The 22,500-nt window shown below is 43.1% G+C and overlaps 1 protein-coding gene across 1 annotated transcript in view; it reads left to right on the top strand.

The window, feature by feature from the left end:
• Positions 1-22,500, top strand: part of LOC134466166 (supervillin-like) — a 96,043-nt gene that overhangs the window by 33,489 nt on the left and 40,054 nt on the right. Inside the window, exons 24-35 of the mRNA XM_063220062.1 lie at positions 557-717; positions 3,472-3,548; positions 5,110-5,794; positions 6,548-6,693; positions 7,694-7,883; positions 8,497-8,591; positions 8,986-9,152; positions 9,794-9,926; positions 11,008-11,103; positions 12,938-13,056; positions 17,207-17,345; positions 18,773-18,805. Of these exons, the coding sequence (XP_063076132.1) occupies positions 557-717; positions 3,472-3,548; positions 5,110-5,794; positions 6,548-6,693; positions 7,694-7,883; positions 8,497-8,591; positions 8,986-9,152; positions 9,794-9,926; positions 11,008-11,103; positions 12,938-13,056; positions 17,207-17,345; positions 18,773-18,805 (2,041 nt within the window). The remainder of the gene's footprint in view (positions 1-556; positions 718-3,471; positions 3,549-5,109; positions 5,795-6,547; positions 6,694-7,693; positions 7,884-8,496; positions 8,592-8,985; positions 9,153-9,793; positions 9,927-11,007; positions 11,104-12,937; positions 13,057-17,206; positions 17,346-18,772; positions 18,806-22,500) is intronic.

Genomic DNA, 22,500 nt, shown 5'->3' with positions numbered 1-22,500 from the left:
CACACACACACACACACCTCTTGCCCCACTTGTCGTTGTGTTAAAACCGACTTTTACATTTCTTGGGAAGCCACATTAAATAAGTCCGTCCACCTTGCTTACCAAGCATTCAACCCCACCTTTCTAGGACCAAGCAGATTTCACTGCAAAACTGTGCTTCATCGCAAACACTTCTGTCATGTTTTTCAAGGAGTGCTTACCAGTGTTTCCCGTAGAGTTTTCGTTAGTCAAGGTGGTGGGGTGTTAGTCAGCATCAGTGACAAGTTGCCATCATCAGTGGACATGCTGTGCTGTGCAGTTTCCTTTGAAATGTGATCTGAAAACAAACTCTTAAAAGTATACATATACTGTATATATTGGTTAAGCGACTTGTAAGCAAGAAATTACATTCACAACATGAAATATGTATATTTCCAGGTGAACTAGTCAAGGAAGTGTTGAGGGAAACCCTGCTTAGTGTCAAAATTTGCTTAGTGAACCTTGCATTTTTAAACAGCTTTTTAGCTAATAGCGTTTTTTTTTGTAATTTTGTTTGTTTGTTTGTTTGTATTCACAGTCCTTCCTCCAAAGACCAGCAGCTAATCAATCAAGAAGAAGATGGAGATGAAGTCCTGCCTCCCATGGATGAAAGTGACCTATCGTCTCTCAGCCTGGCTGAGAAGATGGCGCTCTTCAACCGGTTGTCCGTCAAAGCATCCGAGGCGGACACAGAAACAGGTTAGGATTCAACAGACGCCATTTTTGTAGTTTAATGGATGTGTTTTCCAATGGGGGTCAATGGTGGGAAAGACTACATAACGTTTCAAATGAACAGACCCTTGGTTTTTAAAGGAACAGCCAGGGACTGTTTTTCATTTACAGGTCCACCGGTTGGAGTGCAAAAGCAAAAATTGCCGTCTATATAATCTTATTAATTTTAAATTACCCTCCCTTTCAATTGTGAGAAAATATATGACCCTACCTCAAATTTAACATCACAATTGTCACTTCAAATGTATCACTAAAGCTAAAAAAAGGCGCATGTGCACAACCTTATGCCTCTCTCTGTGAAGACCTGCCAATGCGATCACACCTGACAAACCAGGAAACCGAGAAGTAAAATGAAAAGTAAAAAAATAAATAAACACAGTTTCCTTCCAACACAAGTAACTTATCTGAGTAACCAGCAGACCTGTGTACTTATCTTACGATTAGCTAACACTGCACTGGTTGGATCAAGTTTGTGGAGGCTCCTTGTTACGTTTTCAGTGTTTTTCAGGTATAACAGGTATAACAGTCTATATGTCTCATTAGGTACAATGGACTAAAGCTAGATTTATGCTTCGTACGCATAGCCTCTGCGTCCGTCCGTCTTCTGTCTGTGCGAGTCCACGCCCCCCTCGCAGAGGCTCTGTGCCCGTCCTCGAGCGCCTCGAAAAAATTCTAACTATCCGTCGGACGGACGCGGAGATCGCAGACAAAAAGGCGCTATTATTGGTCGTCTCGCAACTTCCTTGTTCTGTTCTTGTGGCAGCGCAATGCCAGTAGTTTGCGAGAGCAGAGTTGTATTCTGTTAAAAACTATAATAATGCCTTGTGTATAAATATGTGTAATACACAAAGCTACAAGCTAAGTAACAAACAATGCATCAGTTGAACAATCGTGGCACAATGCCTGCGGTTTTACTACCGTAGCTTCCTCCCTCGAATGTAAACACACATGGGCAGAATCAACTGTCTTTACAGGCTTGCATTTTCTGCTCGTGAAAACAGACTGCAATGTCAAATAATGATACCAGTGCAGTGCCTTTGCAATTTGTGTGAAAATACCTAGCTAACCGGGTTAGAAAGCAACATTGCTTAATAATGACCGCAGTGCTTAGTTACAATGTAGTGAAAGTAATCGTGCAATTTCAAATGTGGCTCGTGACGAGACCTCGGACCTCGCAGAACTCGCAGATGCATGAATACAATGTTGGTTCGTAGCCACTCCCACGTGACTTTTGACGAGCGCAGTTGCAGAAGTCTAATCTGACCTTAAATGGTGTAATAGCTATGTAATGTCATGTGCTAGTGCTGTAATTACACCACAAAAATACCTTTACTTTTACTTTTGACACCTCTGCTGAGAACATCAGTAAAGAAATTTGTTTGTGAGATCGTTGAGCCCTGAGGAAGGTCAGTAGACCGAAAGCTTGGCTTATTAAAAAGAATGCAAAGAGGATCTAAGTGTGCAGAATATTCAAACTTTCATTGTGCCCGTGTGTGTTAACTTCGTGAATCAAACAGAAAATCCAACTCACAGAGAAGGGGATTTTAGCTCCTCATGGTGCAATCAAATAATAATAGAACATACTGCCCTCTATATCAAATTATTTTGATTGAAAACAAAGTAAAAAATGACCGTACCGTCCCCCATGCTACTCTAGTGGACCTGTAAATAAATTATGCTTTATAAACAAATTGTATGCTATATAGAGTTTTTATTTATTTACAAAAACAATACAATGTTGGATGAATATAAAAGGTAACACTTTATTTTAGGGATACATCTATTAGCACTAATACATACATACAATATTAATGCCTGTGTAAGTAACGTGTAAGGCATGTACTAAGCGAAATCATACAGTTGTTAAGCATGTATTCGCAAATGTCTTGTTCATGCCCAATTAGGGATTTATTACTTATATGACCTTAGTAAGGGCCAGTAAGCCTATATTTCTATTTATTAGTAAGTAAGTTGCAGAATACAATGTGTATAAGCACCTGACACACTGTGTGAACAATCCCTGAACAGTGTGAAAACAGAGGTGGAATAAGGGTCCCTATTCTAAAGTGATGCATTGCTGAGCCCAGATGGCTTAGGGCCCCCGCACTACCAAGGTCCCCCTCATTACCTAGGGCCCCCACACCGACTAGGCCCGCACTACCTAGAACCCCCCCAATCAGCAAAGTGTAAGATAATTAACAATTGTTTGATATTGTAGTTATCTATTATTCTCCTGTTAACATTATTGAGAAAGGAACAGGAGCCATTATATAGCAAGGATTGAACGTACACTTGTCAATGACGGTGGATTGGTGAGATATAATTATTTTTATGTACCACTGAGTTTTAATTGTAAAAACCCCAAAATAAATGCAGAACAAGACATTTGCGAATACATGCCTAACAACTGTATGATTTCGCTTAGTACATGCCTTACAAGTTACTTACACAGGCATTAATATTGTATGTATTACTGCTAATAGATGTATCCCTAAAATAAAGTGTTACCATATAAAATATTAACATTTCCCAGTTATTTACAAACATTTGTTTGTGTTTTGTTCATCATTTGTTCATTGTTTGCTAAGTGTTACAAATGTTTTCATAAGCAGACATTATTTATATTCATGGTGTCTCTTCACCAAAATGTTTTCCTGTCCTCTGGACAGTTGTACATGTGACGATATTGACAATAAAGCTTTTGACTCTGCCCCCTTGCAGAGGCACAGCCTATAGGAGGGGAGAAGAGGAGTGTCCGCTCTCACACACAGCCAATCACGCAAGAGGAGCTTGTCAAGGTAATGTGGTCATTCATGATGGAGCATTTCAATCAAGCAGCAAGTTTGCTAGGCAGCGAGAATGCCTACTCAGTGTTACCAAATTAGCGACTTTGTCGCTAGATTTAGCGACTTTTTGACGTCTCTGGCGACTAAAAAAAAAAGACTTTCTAGTGCATCTGGCGACTTTTTAAAACGTGCATTTTCAGTGACAAATTCATTGTTTTCAACATAATTGTGACTCTGCACCTCCGTCCCACTGTAAACAGGGCTGCATATTAGCTCTGATCTCCAAAAAGTAGCATCGCCCATTTGTACTGTGGATGAAGGCATTTGGGCACGTTGTCTGTAGATCAGCGCACCTTGCGTGACGTAAAACATCCTGGTTTGAATTTCTGTCCACGACGCAGCATATGGGAGCGACCTGCGCCGGGAACAACATTTTTTTTGCTAAGCAGCCGTGCAGTCACCTCAGAGCAACTGCTCTGGCTTGGGACCTCCTCCATGTCGTAATCTGCCCTGATTGGCATTCATCTAGCTGACGTGAATCACGGGTGTAGTCCACAGGCCTGTGAGGCAGTTCACTCACTGCTTCAAGTAGGAAGCAGCATTTGTTATGTTTATATTGTTAAATCATGTTAGATATTTCTGTTCATTTCGACTAAATATTGCGAGCGACCGAGCCTAATGTCTGCTAGATACTAGTTACGACGCCGGCTCATTTAGGGGCGCAACATGAAATGGAGACCACATGAAATTCAAAGGTTATTTATTTAGAATCAACAGTAAACAATGAATGAGGGGAATGAATGGGTGCATGTCAATGAATGATGTGTGTCAGTGTCAGTATGTTAGCTGTAAAGAAAGGATTTAAGAGTGAGGGGAGACAGAGTAGAGGGAGACAACATGAAGAGCCAGCGGTGAGTTTGAGGTCAGAGGGAGAGGAGAGGAGAGGAGAGGAGAGGAGAGGAGAGGAGAGGAGAGGAGAGGAGAGGAGAGGAGGGGAGGAGAGGAGAGGAGAGGAGAGGAGAGGAGAGAGAGGAGAAGAGAGGAGAGGAGAGGAGAGGAGTGGAGAGGAGAGGGGAGAGGAGAGGAGAGGAGGGGAGAGGAGAGGAGAGGAGAGGAGAGGAGAGGAGAGGAGAGGAGAGGAGAGGAGAGGAGAGCAGAGGAGGGGAGAGGAGGGGAGAGGAATGCTCTTTCATGAATGACATCAAATCACTGTTTAGATGCAAAATCTAATATCAATATTCATCAACATTTGAATGCCTGCATCATACTTGCTCTTGCATTCTTGGTCTATAGCGATCAATTTCTTAAACAATTGAAAAGAAATTATGTCAAGGAAAAGATGCCAAATAACCATCAATTGATGTTTTTTTTTTTAAATCAATAAAAATTATAATAATAATGAAAAAAAATATATATATTTATATTCAACATGCAAGTATTTTTTTCTTCTTCTCCCAGGTCACATCTTTTGTTTTTATTCATTTATGTTTAGTACATGTATATTTTTTCCATATACTTGTATTTATTCCATTTAAATTCAATTCATAAAGTTGTATTTTTTTTATCCTCGCAGGTCAAGCCGGCGTCCGTCTCCCTGCAACAACAGCCCTCCTCTGTTGCCACGACTACCGCAATCCCCATGGCAACAGGAGCCCTTCCACCAACCTCCTCCATCCATCACCCCTTAAGCCCGCCCCCGGACGCCCTCCCAGCCAATGACCACCGCGATCGCTTCGGCGTGCACTACTTCAGCCTATCCGACAGCTTCGAAGCTTTGAGCCCGCCTCCCTTGGAGCCCACCGGCCAACCGGATCGCTTGAACGCCCCAGAATTGGTGCGCCTGGCCGAGGAGAGAGAGAGGGAGAGAGAGAGGGAGAGAGAGAAGCAGAGGGAGTGGGAGCGACTGAAGGGGATTGTGAAAGGAGAGGAGAGGGAGAGAGAAAGGGAGAGAGAGAGAGAGAAAGAAAGAGAGGATGCAGACAAAGGCGCTTCTGTAACTGCCGGTGCTGCATTAACCACACACACACACACACAGTCACAGTCACAGGCGCAGGCGCAGACACACACACAGGCACACACACAGACACACACAGAGACACACACACATGTGCAGCTGCAGCAGCAGAAGGCGGTGACGACTGCGCAGACGCACGCACACACACACGCGCGCACGCTAGAAGGAGGGCAGACACAGCGGCGAGAGGGGGAGACACACACACGCCGACACCAAGCTGGAGGAGGAGGAGACATAGAGGCCGGTAAGGACATGTGTGTGTGTGCGTGTGTGTGTGTGTGTTTGAGAAAAGAAAGAGAGACAGAGAGTGTGTGTGTGTGTGTGTGTATGTGTGTGTGTGTGTGTGTGTGTGTGTGTGTGTGTGTGTGTGTGTGTGTGTGTGTGTGTGTGTGTGTGTGTGTGTGTGTGTGTGTGTGTGTGCGCGCGCGTGTGCGTGTGCGTGTGCGTGTGTGTGTGTGTGTGTGTCTGTGTTCATGTCTGTCTACATGCATGGATATGCATGTGTGTGAGAGCAGGAGAGAGAGAGAGAGAGAGAGAGAGAGAGAGAGAGAGCATGTGTTTTAAAGAGTGGGTGTGGATTCGTGCATACACGCTTCAAGGGTAATGTGTGTGTTTGTGTGTGTGTGTGTGTGTGTGTGTTTGTGTGTGTGTGCGAGAGAGAGAGACAGGGGGTACAAAGTCCACATGTAGGGTAATGTATGTATGTGTGCGAGTGTGTGGTGTGTGTGTGTGTGCATGTGTGTGTGTGTGTGTGTGTGTGTGTGTGTGTGTGTGTGTGTGTGTGTGTGTGTGTGTGTGTGTGTGTGTGTGTGTGTGTATGTGTGTGTGTGTGTGTTGGGGGTGTTTGTAGTACCGAGGGTGCAGCATGACTACTACGAAGTGTGTGTGTGTGTGTGTGCGTTTGTGTGTGTGTGCTTGCATGTGCATATGCATACGTGTGTGTGTGTGCATTTCAGACATTCACAATGTGTGTGTGTGTGTGTGTTTCTCTCCACAGAGCCTCTCGCTGGTCCCTACCCCCCAACACACACACACCACCAACACACACCTCAAGTGCACACACAAGAGCACACACCTGCACAGCAGCAGCAGCAGCAGCCACGGCAACAGGCTCCACCCCAAACGTACCTGGACACACTCAAGGTATTCACTCATTCATTTTTGTAGGCTATCTGAAGAGGCCATTTTTCTAGTTCAATAGCCGCATCTTACAATGTGTTTCAATAGGAGAAGAGACTACTGACCTGAAGAGGCCATTTGTGAAATGTTTCCCATTATAATGGTGCATTCCAGTCCAAATCCATCCTAGTAGGAGATCACCCTTATCCAACTTCCTACTACGAAAAACGCTCTGGAACGCCAGTCGAGAGAGCTCCAACTCTCTCGAGGGAGCTCCAACTAGCGAAGTCAGGGGGGAGGGGGGGTGATAATGGCGGTGCTCATGGAGCCGTTACTTAAAATGTCAATAAATACAAACCCCGGTGAAGTTGGGACGTTTGGTAAACAGTGAATAAAATCAAAATGCTATCATTTTCAAAACATTCAATCTATTCATTAGATGGAGAATAGTGAAAAGACAACATATTAAGTGTTAAAACCTAGACAAAATATTGTTTTGGGGGACATATATAGTCATTTCTAATTTGATAAATGCAACACGTCCCAACTTCACCGGAGTTGGGGTTTGTAAGTGAAACTTATTTTTTCTTGTGGGCAGCTGTTCCAAATACAGCCATTTTTAACTCAGCATATTCTTCATATTATTTCATGATATTGTCCCAACATCAATGCAACATAATACAGAATAATGGCTCTATCAAAACACCTCGCTAAAGTCAGCTGAACTGCGGCGGTTTCCATGGTTGTAGAACACCCACTTCAACTGTCAGGAACGGGAGCTGAGATATCCAGGTAGGAGAAGTGTGATCTCCTACTAGTATGGATTGTGTCTGGAATGGGCCATTAGACATGGCTACTGAACTGCAAAAATGGCCTCATCAGGTAGCCTATTGTGTAGTCTTTTCTCCCATTGAAACCCATTTTAAGACGTGGCTATTGAACTACAAAAATGGCCAGTTCAAATAATTAAACTGAACAGAATTGAATGATGAACTCATCTCTTCTTTTTCCTTCCGCCTTCCAGACCATCCAGCCTCCACAAGCCACACCCCCTCAACCTAATAGGCCCTACGGACACAAAGGGCCCGCCCCTCTACCTCCCCAGCAACAGCAACCGCAAACAAACAACCAATCAAATCTCTCAGCTGGTCCATCGGCGCCTCCCTCCACCTATCCCAAGCCGTATGCACCCCAAGCCCCGCCTTCAACACAAGGTGAGTTATGGGAAATTGAGTTCATTTTGGGAACACTTGACAGTGTCGTAGCGCAAACACGTATGTTAGTAAGAATTTTAGTAAACCTCCCTCCCGAAGCCTCATGCAGTAGCACTGAACTAAACATTAACATGAATATGTTTAAAGTGAAAGTGAAGTGAAAGCCCACTGGGAAACTCCGACTCCCATTGTCATTGTGACACAGCACTCCACAGCACGCAAGTGAACACTGCACACTGCACACAATGAAATTGCATTTATGCCTCACCCGTGCAAGGGGGCAGCCCTCAGTGGTGTCCCATGGGGAGCAGTGCGGTGGGACGGTACCATGCTCAGGGTACCTCAGTCATGGAGGAGGATGGGGGAGAGCACTGGTTGATTACTCCCCCCACCAACCTGGCGAGTCGGGAGTCGAACCGGCAACCTCTGGGATGCAAGTCTGACGCCCTAACCGCTCACCCATGACTGCCCTGTAAAGACCATCATGTTAAATAAAATGCACAGATAATATCAGAGGACGTCTCTGCATCCGTCTGGACGTCTCTGCATCTATGTATCTGTCCGTCTGGATGTTCTACTAAAGTTCTACTCTAACTCTCCTCTGTCATTGTAGCTCCGCCTCCACTCGAACCCCATTCGCCAGTGCAGTCCCACGTCCCGCCCTCCCAACAGCGCTATCAACAAGCACCATCGGTGGTTGCACAGCAGGTAACGTTTTCTATTATTTTGGGGGTTTTGAAGTTTCTGAGTTTTATGTGTTTTTTTTAGTTTTGAAGGTGCGTGTCAGTGGCACAAATATTTTTGGGGGGGCAGGTACTCGAGTGGTATCGGACTTGTGTGGTATCGGACGCGATGCCATGTTACGGCTTATTGGTTTGGGGTGCCTTGAAATTTTTCATTTGAAAGGGTGCCTCGCCTAAAAAAAGGTTGAGAAACACTGGTGTACATGATTCACACACATTTTGTTTTTGACTCATAATGTGTTTGTGTTGTAAGGACACTCACACAATGTTGTCACATTCCCAAACTGATGACAAACTCTATGTATTGTCGATATAAATGTAATCTGTAATTAATAAACCTCATTTAATTTTTCCTTCAGGCTCCGCCCACCCAACAGCCACTTCCTGCCTCTCCACCGTATCCAGGGCAACAAGCTCCACCCATTCGACAATCTCAACAGCAGCAACAAACCCCGCCCCAATACCACCAGGCACCGCCCACGTACCAAGCTGCCCAATCACAGCAGTACCAGCCGCCATTCTCTAGGTAAATCTACATGTGTAGTCTTTTCTCCCATTGAAAACCCATTATATGACCTGGCTATTGAACTACCAAAATGACCTCTTCGGGTAGCTTAGTGTATAGTCAAAAATATTGTATCAAACCAAGATAACGCGAAACACGCCCACTCAATGCAAAAGCGTGTGCTCAAGTTGGGTCTCCTAAGGGGGCGTTGTCCCCTACTTCTTCTTCTCTTTTTGAGGTGTTTGCGCAAGACGTGCGCTACCGTCATCTACAGCGCTAAGGGGACTTAATTGATTCTAAACCTCAGGACTCCGAAGGTCTCCTAACCGAAGGTCTCCTAAAGGGGCGTTCACCCGACATAAAGTGGATACCGGAAAAGAAACAAAATGACGCTTCTTCTTAGATCCACTTTCTTTGGTATAGTCTTTCATCCCTAGTGTGTAGTCTTTCATCCCATTGAAAATCATTATAAGCCGCAGCTATTGAACTACAAGAATAGCTTCTTCAGGTATCCTAGTATGCAGTCTTTTCTGCCCATTGGAACCCATTATAAGACATGGCCTCTTCAGGTAGCCTAGGGTGTAGTCTGTTATCCCATTGAAACCCATTACAACACGTGGTTATTGAACTACAAAAATGGCCGTCCGGTTCTCCCTTTCCAGGCCGTCAACCAATCAGGCGCCAGGACCCCCTCCACCAACCTATCCCAAGCCACTCTTCAGCCCGCCTCCCAGCTTCATTGACTCGCCTCCTCCATCAGAAGTGACAGACAGGAAGCAGGAAGTCACCCAACAGGTAAGACAAAATAAAAGCCTTTGTTGGGGGTCATCTATGCTATATATTGGGTGCATCCCAATATGTGTCCTTGCCTCCTCCACTTGTGCTTGTCTCCTCGTCCCGCCTCCTGGCCCCTCCTCCGTGGAGAAAACGATAAAGTTTCCCAGCTGTCAGCCTCGCCACAACAACTTTTGAGGGACTGTTTTTCATTCACAATCCCAATTGCAAATGAGAAAAAGACTTTACAATTGAGCTTTTGCAAGATATTGAAATATAATGCTGTTGTCAGTGATGTCATCATGACGAGAAGCAAGTGGAGGAGGCAAGTGGAGGAGGCAAGGTCACATATTGGGATGCACCCTATATATTGTGATGTGTGGGTCAGTGACGCTTCAGAGGTAACATGGCAGCCAGTGCCACTATTGCAGTGTTTCTCAAACTTTTTTTAGGCGAGGCACCCTTTCAATTCATGAAAAATTTCAAGGTACCCCAAACCGTAGCATGGCATCACATCCGATACCACACAAGCTTAGAAAAGTAGCACATTTGAAGACGTCACACGACCTACGTTCGAAGTTGCAGCTGACTGGGGTGACCTATATTTACTTTATTGTGCGTAATTGGCAGATGAACGATTCCACTTACTAGCATTAACTTATCAATTGCATAATTTATTTATCAGCCACGTTTCCGTGGCACCCCTGAGGGGGGCCCGCGGCACCCCAGGGTGCCCCGGCAACCCCTGTTGAGAAACACTGCACTATTGTATGGATTATAGTTTGTTTTTAGTGGACTATCCAAGAAGCATATGCATTGCAGCATATCAACCACCAATTACTAATTAATTGAAATTTCACCCGCATTTGGCAGGTTGGACCCTGAGGGGGGTTAATTAAATGTACATTGCTGAGCTTAAGCTCTCTCTCTCTCTCTCTCTCTCTCTCTCTCTCTCTCTCTCACCCTCTCTCTCTCTCTCTCTCTCTCTCCCTTTTCCCCTCTCTCTCTCCCTCTCTCTCTCTCTCTCTCTCTCTCTCTCTCTCTCTCTCTCTTTCGCCCTCTCTCCCTTTCACCCTCTCTCTCTCTCTCTCTCTGTTTGCAGAGGCAGCAGTATCAGCAGCATGAGGTGGTGAGGAAAGAGCCGGTTCCTCCCGTGCCGCTTCCTAAGCCCCAGGGGTACAGACCTGACATCCTGCAGGTGAGTTCTAACGGCGCATTCCAATCTGAAGCAACAGTTCTAACAGGGCGTTCCAATCTGAAGCAACAGTTCTAATGCTGCATTCCAATCTGAAGCAACAGTTCTAACGGGGCATTCCAATCTGAATCAACAGTTCTAATGCTGCATTCCAATCTGAAGCAACAGTTCTAATGCTGCATTCCAATCTGAAGCAACAGTTCTATCGGGGCATTCCAATCTGAATCAACAGTTCTAATGCTGCATTGCAATCTGAAGCAACAGTTCTAATAATGCATTCCAATCTGAAGCAACAGTTCTAATGCTGCATTCCAATCTGAAGCAACAGTTCTAACGGGGCATTCCAATCTGAATCAACAGTTCTAACGGGGCATTCCAATCTGAATCAACAGTTCTAATGCTGCATTCCAATCTGAAGCAACAGTTCTAATGCTGCATTCCAATCTGAAGCAACAGTTCTAACGGGGCATTCCAATCTGAAGCAACAGTTCTAATGCGGCATTCCAATCTGAAGCAACAGTTCTAATGCGGCATTCCAATCTGAAGCAACAGTTCTAATGCTGCGTTCCAATCTGTTATAGCCTCAGAAGCAACGGAGGGATGTTTTTTCATAGTCAGTGTTTGCAATGTTCGGAATGTACCTCAAAGCAATGTGTTAAAAAAAAACAAAAAAAACAATGCTATATTACAAAAGGTCTACCTATACCTAAATAAATGCACTGGTCTGTTGGTCTTGGTTAATTACCACATCAATGCCAAAACAGTATTTTGTTGATATAACTTATTATATATTTTCATTATTCAAAATCCCTGTGAAAAACATTACTTCTCTCTGCTCTGAAATCAGGTATTTATAGGCGATTGAAATGTGATTAATGTGAATGCCCCCATAAGAGAAGTCCCATCTCCCACTAGTTTGGACTGGGTCTGGAATGCCCCATAAGAGAAGTTCCATCTCCCACTAGTTTGGACTGGGTCTGGAATGCCCCATAAGAGAAGTGTGGATTGGGTGTAGAATGCACCATAAGAGAAGTCCCATCTCCCACTAGTTTGGATTGGGTCTGGAATGCACCATAAGAGAAGTCCCATCTCCCACTAGTTTGGACTGGGTCTGGAATGCCCATAAGAGAAGTCCCATCTCCCACTAGTTTGGACTGGGTCTGGAATGCCCATAAGAGAAGTCCCATCTCCCACTAGTTTGGACTGGTTCTGGAATGCCCCATAAAAATTCGATTCCCAACTCCTACCTGGATGTAAAACTGGAAACATGAGGCACTTCAGTCATGAATGGAGGTGTAGGGAGACGTAAGGGTGGGATTTGAACCTACAAACCTGATCTATAGCCCATCTGCTTAACTACTAGGTCACGGCTGCCCCATATCCACAGGGTATTTGTTACAGTCCTTGGAGCAGTGTGCGGTTAGGTGCCTTAGTACAGGGTATTTGTTACAGCCCTTGGAGCAGTGTGGGGTTAGGTGCCTTGGTACAGGGTATTGGTTACAGTCCCTGTGGCAGTCTGCGGTTAGGTGCCTTGGTACAGGGTATTGTTCACAGTAGCAGTGTGCGGTTAGGGGCCTTGATACAGGGTATTGGTTACAGTCCCTGGAGCAGTGTGCAGTTAGGGGCTTTGGTACAGGGTATTAGTTACAGTCCCTGGAGCAGTGTGCGGTTAGGTGTCTTGGTGCAGGGTATTGGTTACAGTCCCTGGTCAGTGTGGTGTTAGGTGACTTGCTCAAGGGCCACTTCAGTCATGGAGAAACATGTGGGGAGAGGTACCTAACCACACTAATCTATTGTTTGTGTAATGACATGACGTGACACTTTTATTTTGAAACAGGGTCCACAACCAATCCAAGGTCCAGGAGCAGGACCAGGTGGTGTCCAAGGGTCTTCCAGAGGTGTAGAGGGCGGAGCGGACGACACCGGAGACATGAGCTCCCTGTCCATCAAAGAGAGGTAAAGACAGAGCCATTTGTAGTCTTTCCTTCCATTGAGACATATTGGCATGGATATCGCATGGATATCGGACTACAAAAATGGCCTCTTTGGGCAGGTATTTGTAGTCTTTTCTTCACACGTCTATTGAACTACAAACTTCCTGCAAAGAAATGTTTCAGACGGTTTGCCTGACTGATGGTTTACAGTCTCGATGAGGTGGATGTCAGTCTACAACAATAAAGTCCTCTCGAACGTGGAAGAAAAGCCAACTTGAACGTCACCAAGATGGCTGCCAAGTGAAGGGACTTGTGGGAAATGACTTTAGATAAAAGCTACAGCCAAGTGTAATGTGATAATGTGATGATGTCACTTACAAGAAAGGGACGCCGACAGCAGGACAAAAGTATGTGATAATGTGATTGTTGAAATCTCACCAGAGAAAGTCCCATAGAGCTTGAAAGTCCCGCCCCTTAGTTCCGCATTTCACGGAACCTAAGCTGACCATCTAACAACATGGTAGCGAGCAGGGTTCGAATTATAACTTTGACCCTAAGGGGGTCTCAGACAATTTTTTGGACAGGGTTTTTTTTGGGGGGGGGGGTGGCTCCAAGAAAATTTGTGTTTCTTAGATGCAATTTCATGCATTTTAATGCATTTTTGTCCGGCGTAATGCTGTGCCACGCCGGACAAGAAAAGACGGACGGCCCGTCCTAAATAGCCTACGGACGTCTGGCACCCTATAGCCTACACAACAGTGGAGATGACATTGAAATGATTGTTTTAGCATTTGTAGGCTAGACCTGTCTTGCATCTTGTTTCACCTTTTTACTGTGCATTAAAGATGTAATTAGTGATGATCAACTGTGCGTCATGTCTGTAATTTTAAAAAGTTATCCAGAGGGAGAAAGGAATGTGATTCTCTTACCATGATTGGGAGACACGGACCACGCGCTACTCGTTTTTAGCTGTTAGATGATTATTCCAGGAAGATGCTGATGTCCTTATAGTTTTTTTCTATCCAAGCCATCAAACAGTGAGGCGCAGGGCGCGTAGTTTGTTTATCTTTGTTGGATCGTCTGTGTCATTGCAACCCGAAAAGTCCCTGTCCCATTCCGCAAACGTCGGCAAAGCAGTGCTGCTTGCGATGATAGTTTTTATTAAGTTTTTGGTTCAGAATAACCCAGCAGTTTGATAACCACGGCTGCACATTACAAATCCCCTCACCACTTTTATTCCTGCCTTTTTGGATTAACATTGGCCAAGTTGTTTGCGCAAGACTGCCATGAACAGATATTCATTATTTTTCATAACTTCACAAATTGAGACGTTAACATAGCACTGTCCCATTCATCCAAGCATCCGAAGTAGCCTAGTGCTCAGTGGAGCTAGTTGTCTGGTTAGTGGATGCTAGCTGGACTGTTCTCTGCAAAGTCCGACACAGCTTTTTTTCGTGGTGAATCCGAACGGTGCGAGATTAATGGATGATCTCTGGTGGGGTGGCCTTTTCGCTGGCATGGTGGAACAGAAGACGATGGCGGCATGCATTTATTATATATATATATATATATATATATATATATATATATTTTAATTGATTTCGACGAAACAGAAGGTTACCAGTAGGTCACTTTTTTAGATTCAGAAGCAGGCGGCGTTATCTTCGGATGGTTTGCGCGCATGGTGGTGTGGTGGTGAAATGCAGGCGATAGCCTACAAAGGTGTGGTTGTAGGGGGATTGGAAATGAGTTTTATTTATGATTATATTAGCCAATTTATTATTATATTGTAGATCTCTTGTTTTAAGATTACTACAGATATTAGGGTACGCCTACTGTAGGCCTAGTCTATGGTGAATGTCGTGAGAGACCGTCTCGGATAATTTATGGAATTTATTTATTTTTTGCCACCGAGGGAAAGGGAGCTCAGCTCCCTTTGGCTCCCACGTAATTCGAACACTGGTAGCGAGTAAATATCTTCTGATCTCAGTCATTATATGCGCTGGGCTACAAATATGCTGTTTAAGAGACTAGATAAAGATTATTCATGCAGAAGTATCAATGTTTTGTGCCGAGGCCGTAGGCATGAAAAATGTGAAGAAACACAGCTTTCTCAAAAGTTTGGGGGTTCGTACGAAAAATTAAACAAAAATATCAGAAACAACATATATGGAGCTCGTGGCACAACTCGAAGGGGATCGAAATATCATTTTAATACCGCCATTGGATATCATGCTACGACTTTCGGCTAAAAACGCTGTTGAGGTCCCATGAAATCGGGGGAAGTGACGTCACTTTCAAGCTCCATTGTCATGGTGACACCGCACTCCACACTCGCAATGGGAGAAGAGGAGCGATAATTACACCCCTCAGTCAACCGTATCTCACTCATTTCGTGAAGTATTCACGAAAACAATTGCTTAATTTTCGTGGTGCATTCACGTTATTGCCCGCCTTTCGTAAAGTCTTCACGAAAATAATAGATTAATTTTCACACTGCCTATTCACTTGAATTGCCCGACTGTTGCCTAGCGACCCACTAGTTTGATGCCCTTTCGGTAGCCTACCTCACATGGTAATCAAACATTTCAAATTTAGTTTTAATTACACCCCTCGGTAGTGTTGCCAGATGCAAAATGCTGAATTATCGTAAAACCTCAAAATTATCGTTTTTCTGGGCTTTTTTAGGAGGAAATTATTGTAAAAGACCCAAATTGCTGTTTCAAAGCATCTAAATTAACTGAATGACAACTCTGAAATTATCGCACATCATGTGTTTTTTGATCGTACAGGGGACACAATGGACAAAGTTATGGTACAAATTCGATAATTATTGTACTTCTGGCAACACTGCCGCTCGGTAACACTTTATTTTAATGGTTCACTATTCCAGTGGATCTACCCCATTAGGTACAATGTAATAACCAGTGAAACAATATTTCATATCATAATACCAGAGTTTGGGGCGCCACACATGGTGGTAGCCGTTACCCTAAGTTTCCCTTGTGGGATCAACAAACATAATTCTAAGTCTAAGTCTAATATCAGTGTAATACCATGTACCAACCCTAACCCTAACCCTAGATGTAAGTACAGAATTGGTATATGGTGTTACACGGGTACTACATGGAATTAAATATTGTTACACTGGTTATTACATTGTACCTAATGGGGTAGATCCACTGTAATAGTGAACCATTAAAATAAAGTGTCCTGGCGAACCGGCTACTAGTGTGTACTGGCTACTAGTATGTATCCTGTAGATGTGTAAATAGTCCAATGAATACTGGAAGTAGCAGTGCAAGATACAGCAGACTGAGCTGCTCAACCCAAAAAGCCTCTGCGTGTGTGTGAGGAGAAAAAGTTTGTGTCGCTGTGTTGAAGTAGGGCGTGTGCTATTCTTAAACTTTTGGGGTCAAAGTCTTGCGCATCAAAAACTGCAGGGGGAAAAACTGAGACAATGTGGGTGTGGCGAAAAAAAGAGAAATAGAGAGAGAGAGACAGACAGACAAACAGACACACACACAGCCCTGTGCTTTATAAATAAGATCTAGGTAGTACACTCTGTGCTGTTGCTGTTCGAAATACTTGAACTTATAGGTTGAAAAGATCAAATTTGGCAATAGGAGGCAGCGGTTTCAATGAACAGCATAGTTGCAATACTTACTCTGGCCACCACCCTACACAGTGCACCTTAAAGTTGTAAATTATAAGGGTTGAATAATATTGTAAGCTTCCTATTCAGTTGGTGAACATAACCTGGTTCTTACACTGTTACCAACCATCTGGAACATTGTCAATCGCTTAGCTCTGGAAAGGCGTGGGTGTGTTAAAAACAGCTCGAACCTGATTGGAAAGTTCACGTGAATTTTTTTGAATCACGTACTGCTTCAACCACTGACTTGTATATACCCCGCCCCCGCGATCCCACCCCGCGTTTCTGATTGGACAGGCTGTGAAATATCTGATTCCGTTCGGGCTGGTCTAAGATTTCCAGACCCTCGTGTGAACTCACAAAGGGTTTGCGTGAGTGGCAGGCTTGAACACAGGTGCATCTCCACCACGTTTCCTCTTCAGGTAGCCATTTGTAGTCTTTTCTCCCATTGAGACCCATTACAAGATGTGGCTATTGAACTACATAAATGGCCTGTGTGTGTGTGTGTGTGGTGCAGGTTGGCTCTGCTGAGAAAGAGCGGAGAAGAGGATTGGAGAAACCGGTTGAACAAGAAGCAGGACGTGGCTCAAGAAGCCGCCTCCCCCTTGGCTTCCCCCGACGCCCAAATATGGCCGGAGACCGCTCCCAGGAGGACGGTGAGATATTCTGTTTTTAAAAAATCCTTTTTTTTGTTTTTAAATATATATTTTTAGGGGCTTTTATGCCTTTATTTTGACAGGACAGTCAAAGATGGTGACAGGAAGTGAATGGGACAGAGAGATAGGGGAGGATCGGGAAATGACCCCGGACGGACTCGAACCGGGGTCCCAGTGGGTGGGCATGCAAACCCAAATATGGGGGGCTTAGCGCGCTCCGCCACAACGCACCCCAAAATACTTTTAAATTTTTTTTATTTCAATATGATGGAGGAAACAAGTTGTGTGCGAAGGCAGTCTTCATTTATTTATTTATTTATAGCCTTTATTTACCATAGCGCAGCGATGACAAGCTCACGGTACATGCACATTTCCTTGACGTCTCCGTGAGCAGTGCGAGTCCGAGAGGTTCGCAGGCTGCCTTACACACTGCACAGTCAACGTCCACGTTCTATCTGCGGGCAGCAGCCATTCATTTTCAATGGAGCCCGCACATTGAACGCGGACGTCCGCGCAAGAAAATAGACTCGGGTTCTATTTTCAAGGAGCAACGCGGACATGTCCGGGCAGGACGGACATGCGCTGCGCTTACACCGCGCTCCTGTGTGCAAGGCATGATTTGTTTTCATGTATTCTAAGAGTTTCGGACTGACAACGGACATGTTCTGTGGATGTCCGCGCCGTGGGCAGAGATTCTTTAAGTATATAGAGATATGCCAACATAATAGGTTTCTATGGGAACCTAACATGACCAGGTTCCGGTCTGCCTAAAGGGGCGTGTCATAATGCTCCTAGCATTGAATAGAACAGTCCTTAGGTCTGCCTAGGTCTGCCTAAAGGGGGATTTCCCCCCCAATAATAGAACCCGGAAACAATGGGCCAATGGAACCTCTCTCTCTCTACTCTCTCTGCCGTGGGTGTGAATGCAGCGTCAGGCCCTGGGGCCAAATCAGGCCCTCGAGTCAATTTATTTGGCCTGCGAGATCATTTCAATTGTGTGTTACAGTTGGCCCACATACAGCATTAATATATAAAGGAATAAGACTTGAACATGAAATTTGGTGTCACAAGACCAGGCCAGTGAAACAGCTCTCACACTCCTGTGCAACAGAACATGTGCATGCACATTTGAACAATGATGGGAATCTGTTTGTGAAATGTAAAATGTATATTAAGTGTGTGTATGCTATGCACAATTTTATTCAATTTTTAAAATGAATAATCAAAATTTTGATTTTGGCCCTTAGTCAATTTGAGTTATTGATACCATAGTGAATTGAGTGGGGAAGAGAGATGAGGCGAGGTTGGCATGACCCCAGACACAAACCCGGGGGGTTACATTTTTGTTTTTTAGTCGGCGTCAATTTGAATTGTGTATTTGTGTATGTGTTTCTCTCATGGATGGCTGTGGGACTTTTATTTTACAGGAAGACAGGCCAGTTTCAGAGGAAGTCTTCTGGGTAAGACCCCGCCCCCTTTTCCAAGTTGATTATTATTACACACAGTTTAAAGGTGCACTGTGTAATATTTTCATATAGTTTATTTCCACAATTCATGCAGCCCATTCACAAACACATTCACTGTCCATTCAGAAACATTTGCCCTTTTCACAAAAGCTTACCAGCATCATCAAATTCTACGTTTTCATGATGACAGGGAAAAGTGCGGTTTTCATACATGGGTCTTCTGGGTAAGACCCCCGCCGCCCCTTTTCCAACACACACACATCTATCCATATCATCATCACTAGCTCAAGTTCAATTTCAAGTTTCAAGTTTATTAGATTAGATTAGATTAGATTAGATTAGATTAGATTAGATTAGATTAGATTAGATTAGATTAGATTAGTTTAGTTTAGTTTAGTTTAGATTAGATTCGATTAGATCAGTTTAGTTTAGATTAGATTAGATTAGATTAGATTAGATTAGATTAGATTAGATTAGATTAGATTAGATTAGATTAGATTAGATTAGATTAGATTAGATAGGTTCAGCATTTGTTGGATCTTTGTAGTACACATTTGCAATACATGTAGACACCATTTAGACATCATTTGCAACACATGTAGACACCATTTAGACATCATTTGCAATACATGTAGACACCATTTAGACATCATTTGCAACACATGTAGACACCATTTAGACATCATTTGCAATACACGTAGACATCATTTAGACATCATTTGCAATACACGTAGACATCATTTAGACATCATTTGCAATACATGTAGACACCATTTAGACATCATTTGCAATACACGTAGACACCATTTAGACATCATTTGCAATACACGTAGACATCATTTAGACATCATTTGCAATACACGTAGACACCATTTAGACATCATTTGCAATACATGTAGACACCATTTAGACATCATTTGCAACACATGTAGACACCATTTAGACATCATTTGCAATACATGTAGACACCATTCATATACATGTAGACAACATTTAGACATTTAGACATCATTCATATACACTCCAACACATATACAACACACACACACACACACACACCTATCTATATACACTACAATACACACACACACACACACACACACACACACATCTATCCATATACACTCCAACACACACATCTATCCATATACACTATATACAACACACACACACACACACACACACACACACACACACACACACACACACACACACACACACACACACACACACACACACACACACACACACACACATCTATCCATATGCACTCCAATACACCCGGCTGGGCGATATGGAAAGAAAACTATATCACGATATGGATTACTTTATATCATGATAACGATATATATCCCGATATAGCACAATTACATACGTTTTCAGTTATTCTCTTTATTTGCTCTTTATTTTTTCATGTCGCAAAACAACCTTTCTTTAAAATGTATCTTTTTAATGTTATTTTTACAGTTACATGAACTTAAAGTGTGTATTGTGACAACATGGAATGTACTTAAATGATATTCAATTGTATAAAACTGATAAAATTACTATCACGATATAAACGATCTAGGAGAAAGGTATCGATATACACACGATAACGATATATATCGTCATATTGCCCAGCCCTACACACATCTATACATATACAACACACACACACACACACACACACACACACACACACACACACACACACACACACACACACACACACACACACACACACACACACACACACACACACACACACACACTCACACATCTATCCATATACACTCCAACACACACACACATCTGTCCATATGAGTGATTCTACGATTTGGCTGCGCTTTTAAGTCCATGGATTTTATTTGCCAATTCCACTAACTATTAACTGAATCCAATGATGTTTTGGACATTAGCACACATTTATCTTTCATATAATACAGAAAGTGTAGACATGGCATTATTTCTCTCAGCAAGAATGAATATTTAACACTGGTTTTGGGCGTTTGCATGCCGACCTGTTTTCCAAATGTCAGATTCAGTCTTCATATTAACATGTAGAGAAACTTGTTTTACCCAAGACAATTGCAAATGTTGATTCACAGTAATCATCACAATGTGACAAAACTGTCTGAAAGACCACTGTCCTTTCCATTATACATGAAATTTGCCATTTTGTGTGTGTCCACGAAAACTGTGTTAACCGTGTCACGGTCTGAAACCCCCTCCATAAATCAGTAATGGTTTGGTCTTAGGCGATACGAATAACATCACGTGATGTCATAACCTCTTTGGTAGGATATGGGAAGACTTTTTTTTTTATCAGTTTTGAGCTCCATCCTTCCATTATTTAATCCATTCTTTTTCATGTTCTCATAGCGGGAAAATTGCCTGTCAATTGTGTTATCAACATATTCATAATAATCTGAATTAGAAATCACATGTAGAAAAACACAGATAAAGCATACAAATACATGAATTGATTAAGGTGTTGTGGTGGAACTTCTGAGGTCCTCAGTTAGCACAACACCATAAAAATGGCTGAAATGTCAAGCCGTGTTACCGTCAATGGTGTTACAATTAGCTATGTCAGTCAGGGTTGCCAGATGAGGCTGAGCCCAAAAAATGTTCAAAACCCGCCTAGAAGCACAAAATCCCGCCCAATTCTATTGATTTCTATGGCAAAAGTGGGCGGGTTTTTCTGATAAATGCCATTTTTACCCGCACACGGCCATCCTAACCAGCCCAATCTGGCAATACTGATGACAGTGGAGGAGGAGTATGTTTTTGCCAATTTATCTCCACATTGACAGTCAAACAAACAAAATAATTTGTGTTCTAGGGAGATGGGTTCGTCTGCTCTGTTTTTTCTCTTAAAAAAAGTGCCGACTTGTTCCCCTGCACTGTTGACCGTAACACAGTTGAGTAACACGGTTGACTGTTTTGAAAGTGTTTTTGAGCTATTGATCCCTTATGTGTTGGAAAAATCCTATGAACAGACACTATGGATTATCTCTGGAGAAGGAAGTCTTGTGTAAGGAGGGTGACTAAATTCAAATCAGACGTTACAGGGATTTATAATGAAAAATGTGTCAGTCTGTATCACAGTGAATCATAAAATCCTACTTATGAAGCTCAACAATCACATTTTCTATATCAGTTGCACAGATCAATGACAACATTATTGCTAAGGGACATAAGCACTTTCAAACGTATATTGTTTCAACTCTGTAGTATTTTTATATATGTTTGAAAGGACATAGTATTTGTCCATAACACTGTTGACAAAATAATCAAGCAAATGTTCGCTTTCATTAGAGTATTTATCAAATGATTTAAGATTAAGCTTGGCAATTTGTTTGTTTGGAAACTTATATATATACACTATGTAAACATCTAGGTCATTTAGTTGAAAAAAAATACTGATAATTGACATTTTGCTTTTGCCAAAAGCGTATTCGAATCGTAAAATCACTCATGTACACTCCAATACATATACAACACACACACATCTATCCATGTACACTCCAACACACACACATCTATCCATGTACACTCCAACACACACACACACACACACACACACATCTATCCATGTACACTACAATACACACACACACACACACACACACACAACACACACACACACACACACAACACACCACACACACCACACACACACACACACACACACACACACACAC

Source organism: Engraulis encrasicolus, chromosome 16, assembly GCF_034702125.1.
Source record: "Engraulis encrasicolus isolate BLACKSEA-1 chromosome 16, IST_EnEncr_1.0, whole genome shotgun sequence".
Classification (NCBI taxonomy): Eukaryota; Metazoa; Chordata; class Actinopteri; order Clupeiformes; family Engraulidae; genus Engraulis; species Engraulis encrasicolus.
This window is presented reverse-complemented; position numbering and strand designations above follow the sequence as displayed.